This window comes from Sinocyclocheilus anshuiensis, unplaced genomic scaffold (genome assembly GCF_001515605.1).
Source record: "Sinocyclocheilus anshuiensis isolate Anshui unplaced genomic scaffold, SAMN03320099.WGS_v1.1 scaffold2493, whole genome shotgun sequence".
NCBI classification, from domain to species: Eukaryota; Metazoa; Chordata; class Actinopteri; order Cypriniformes; family Cyprinidae; genus Sinocyclocheilus; species Sinocyclocheilus anshuiensis.
The window spans coordinates 185,032-190,309 of NW_015549322.1; the positions used below are offsets into that span (position 1 = coordinate 185,032).

Sequence of the window (5,278 nt, forward strand, 5' to 3'; positions counted from 1 at the left end):
ACACACACACACACACAGGAGGAGGAGCAGCTGGCAGGACAGCAGGAGCCAGAAACAGACAGAACCAGAGAGAGAGACAGTTCATAGTGCTTTTAATACACTCCAGTCCTCTACAAACACGCACTGAAGCTCCTACACACCTGCACACACCTACACAACACTCTTACGTGAAGCGGCCCACACACACACACACAGAGCGCAGATCTTATGTAATCATAACATGTGGGCTGCGACACACATCATCTTAAACGAGCTGTGCAACACACTTCATCTATTATATTACATTCAGAGTGAATCTCAGGCGCTGATGACTTCTGTGAACCGCATTCGTAAGACGATTGCCAGAAGACAAACATGTTCTTTCACAAATCTCACCTACATCAGATCAGAGATGATTCAAATCACAGAACCACCTCTGATCTCTGACTTTAGAGCATTTTAAAGCACATGGCTCATCATCTCATTCACATTTACATCTGTTCATTTAGCAGGCACTTTTACCCAAAGTGATGCACAAACGAGGAACATCACAGATCATTTATCAGACAGGAGCTAACAAGATTTGCAATGCTCAGCTCTACTCATCACATCTCCTCTCACCTCACCGCATCACATCTCATTTGACCTTTTCTCTGACTGTCTCCATTTTTTCTGACCATCACATCTCTAATCATGTCATGCAATCATGCTTCATGCCTCATCACATCTCATCATAATATCTCAATTCTGTTTATCACCGCTCATTTCTGACAATCACATCTTTTCTTTGGTTAATCTCAAGTCAGTATGCTTCATCATCTCATCCCTGATCATAACATCTCATCTTATTATCACATCTCATCTCTGATCATCTCCCATCGGATTATCATCTCTCATCTCTGATTGTAACATCTCATCACTGACCATCACGTTGCATCTGATTATCACATCGCATCTCAGATCACATCTCATGTGATTATCACATCCCATCTCTGATCATAACCTCTCTTATACGATTAGCATTTTTCATCTCTGAATGTAACATCTTATCTCTGACAATCACATTGCATGTGATCATCACATCTCATCTCTTCCTCTCATCTTACCTCATCACGTTTCATCTGATTATCACATCTCACCCCTCATCAATAATATCTCATTTCTGATCTTCTTATTTTATCACATAATATCTTACCTAATCTATTTGTTCAGAAAATAATAACACTGTAAAATCGTAACATCACATCTCTGACCATAACATTGCATTTAATTATCACATCTCATCTGATTATCATATGGCATCTCTGATTGTAACATCTCATCTCTGATCATCTTTTCTCACTTCATTAAGTCTTACCTCATCATATCTCATCTCTCATAACATCTCAATTCTGTTTATCACCACTCATTTCTGACAATCACATCTTATCTTTGGTTATCCTACTTAATGTCAAGTCATCATTATGCCTCATCATCTCATCCATGATCATAACATCTGGTCTGATTATCACATCTCATCTCTGATCATAACATCTCATCGGATTATCATCTCTCATCTCTGATTGTAACATCTCATCACTGACCATCACACTGCATCTGATTATCACAACTCATCTCAGATCACATCTCATGTGATTATCACATCTCATCTCTGACCATAAACTCTCTTATCTGATTAGCATTTTTCATCTCTGAATGTAACATCTTATCTCTGACCATCACACTGCATCTGATCATAACATCTCAGATCATCAGATTATATATATACCAGTCATAATATCATCACATCTCATCTCTGACTCATCTCTGGAGATCTCACTATCACTTCATCTCGTATCATCTACTATTCTCTGTGATTATCGAGTGTTTTGCAAACCCTCAAAGGGGTCGTGAGCTGAACTCAGTTCTGAGAGAAACTGTGCCGTCTGAATATGTGACTGGAATCTAAAGCCGTTTCTCTTCATAATGTTCTGAGCACCAGAGCAATCAAAACAAACCTGCAGGGGCTTCTCGACCTCCACAAAATACTTCATAAACATGACTCCTCATAAACTCTATATATGAATATGAGAGAGGGATGTGGGCGTGTTTGTGTGTGGAGGCTCCGCCCCTCTCACCTGTGTAGTCGTGGAGACACTGGCAGGTGAAGCCTCCCTCGTGGTTGCGGCAGACGCCGTGAGCGCCGCAGGGTTTGGAGTAGCACAGGTCGATCTCCGTCTCGCAGTAGTCGCCCGTGAAGCCGAGCGGACAGCGGCAGCGCAGCCCTGCGATCGGGTGGATCGGCCGGAACAGGATGGTGTCGGACGCCACGAACGGCGCCAGGCTGTCGAACTTCAGCACGGATACGCACTTCATGTAGTTCTCACACGGCTCACGCAGGCAGATGTTGTCGTCGAACGGGAGCACCTCCTGCAAAAAAACAACAACTTAAGGGTGTAACGGTACACAAACATGACGGTTCGATACGAAGCTCGGTTTTGACGTCACGGTTCGGTATAGTGCAGCAGGAGGAAAAAGCTAAACATAACTTGCTTCTTTTTTTAATTAAACAATGGTTTACTGAACAAATAGCTCTTTCTTTAAATAAATTCAATTGGAATTTGTATTTTCTTAGGGATACAAATCTACCTCAGCTTCTCTGAACTACAGGGAGCACTTTTACATTACTATACATTTACAATAAACAACAGAGCCCAAACTTAAATTCAATTACTATTTGTGACCCTGGAGCACAAAATCAGTCATAAGGGTCATTTTTTCGAAATTGAGATTTATGCATCATATGAAAGCTGAATAAATAATCTTTCCATTGATGTATGGTTTGTTAGGATAGGACAATATTTGGCTGAGATACAACTATTTGAAAATCTGGAGTCTGAGGGTGCAAAAAAATCTAAATATTGAGAAAATCATCTTTAAAGTTGTCCAAATGAAGTTCTTAGCAATGCATATTACTAATCAAAAATTAAGTTTTGATATATTTACGGTAGGAAACTTACAAAATATCTTCATGGAACATGATCTTTACTTAATATCCTAATGATTTTTGGCATAAAAGAAAAATCTATAATTTTGACCCATACAATGTATTGTTGGCTATTGCTACAAATATACCCCAGCGACTTAAGACTGCTTTTGTGCTGCAGGGACACATATAGGGTAATTTATAATCTGTAACGATTACATTTCCAAAGCAACCTTCCCAACACACTGTAGATGAAAATGCGGGACGTTTTCTCAACATGCCTCCGTACCTGCGAGGAGATCTGCGCCAGCAGGCTGCGGTTCAGATACAGACGCTCCTGCAGCTCCTCCGACCCCAAGAACTCCACCTGACCTCCGCCGCTGACCCCGTGACCCGGGGCCGCCACCGACAGGCTGACGTTCAGGATGCCGGCGCTGACGTCTGTGTCGTCCTGGATGTTGAAGACCACCACGTCTTCACGGGACGCCGAGAGAACGCCGGCCACGCCCTCCAGGAACTGAGCCAATAGGAGCGAGAGGAAGCGCTCCTGCGACGTGTCGGCCAATCGCAGCGTGATGCTGTTGGAGAGCATCTCGTCCGTGATGATGGTGACCTGCAGCAGACACTGAGCCGACACCGAGTGAACGCCATCTACAGGGACACAGAGGAACGAACAATCACTGCAACGATACTAACTTGAAGGAAAAGGTCACAGAAAGAATGTTTTTCTTACAATTACTCGGATTATTGTGATGGTTCACTTAAATGAATCGGTTCAGGTGGATGGTTCACTTAAGCGAATCCGTTCTTTCGCATGTTTCACGTAACTAAATCAATTCATTTGAATGGATTAATTGGTTTTTTGGGATAGTTCACTTATGTGAATCAGTTCATTTAGATGGTTCACTTCAGCGACTTAAGACTGCTTTTGTGCTGCAGGGACACATATAGGGTAATTTATAATCTGTAACGATTACATTTCCAAAGCAACCTTCCCAACACACTGTAGATGAAAATGCGGGACGTTTTCTCAACATGCCTCCGTACCTGCGAGGAGATCTGCGCCAGCAGGCTGCGGTTCAGATACAGACGCTCCTGCAGCTCCTCCGACCCCAAGAACTCCACCTGACCTCCGCCGCTGACCCCGTGACCCGGGGCCGCCACCGACAGGCTGACGTTCAGGATGCCGGCGCTGACGTCTGTGTCGTCCTGGATGTTGAAGACCACCACGTCTTCACGGGACGCCGAGAGAACGCCGGCCACGCCCTCCAGGAACTGAGCCAATAGGAGCGAGAGGAAGCGCTCCTGCGACGTGTCGGCCAATCGCAGCGTGATGCTGTTGGAGAGCATCTCGTCCGTGATGATGGTGACCTGCAGCAGACACTGAGCCGACACCGAGTGAACGCCATCTACAGGGACACAGAGGAACGAACAATCACTGCAACGATACTAACTTGAAGGAAAAGGTCACAGAAAGAATGTTTTTCTTACAATTACTCGGATTATTGTGATGGTTCACTTAAATGAATCGGTTCAGGTGGATGGTTCACTTAAGCGAATCCGTTCTTTCGCATGTTTCACGTAACTAAATCAATTCATTTGAATGGATTAATTGGTTTTTTGGGATAGTTCACTTATGTGAATCAGTTCATTTAGATGGTTCACTTACATGAATCGGCTCATTTGGAAGATTTACCAAAATGAACTGTGTTGAATGAATTGGTTCTTTTGGTTAGTTCACTTATACTCAGATGTAATCTGTCTAGGTGGTTGATCCAAAATGATCCAAAATCAATATTTGAGCAAGTACATAACCAGCCAGTGTTCAAAACTATCGCCTTACTTTAGCCCGATTCACAACGGTTAGCTTATAATAATGTTTTTAATAATTTGAGTGGTACGGGTAGGTTTTCACGGGAAATTCGAGCATGGCACTGCGTCATTACGTCACGTCTGTAAACATAAAGAAGTAGTCCCGGCTGCTAGGCTATCGCATGTGAGGATCCTGCAGGTGGCCGATCGTTTATAGCCTTTTCTCACAGCAGCTGGAATAATGAAATGTATCATTTTGATGGCGGATTGTAATCCAGAAAGGATTATGTGTTTATGAAACACATGTGAATGAAATTTAATTATATTCCAGTTTTAAATGTGCTTCTGATTACAGATAGCCTGGGATTACACAAGATTCGTATTTTAAAGAAAACCAGTTCGAAGGGAGCATAATTTGCTTTTTGGGTTAAAATAATTTCTTAATATGAAATTCGAAGAGTATAATAATAATAATAATAATTCATTACATTTATATAGCGCTTTTCTAGGCACTCAAAGCGC

The 5,278-nt window shown here is 42.6% G+C and overlaps 1 protein-coding gene across 1 annotated transcript in view; it reads right to left on the reverse strand.

The window, feature by feature from the left end:
• LOC107656894 (cadherin EGF LAG seven-pass G-type receptor 2-like) overlaps positions 1 to 5,278 on the reverse strand; it is a 56,503-nt gene that overhangs the window by 32,915 nt on the left and 18,310 nt on the right. The window contains 2 exon segments of the mRNA XM_016444831.1: positions 2,097 to 2,388; positions 3,992 to 4,353. Coding sequence (XP_016300317.1) covers positions 2,097 to 2,388; positions 3,992 to 4,353 — 654 coding nt within the window.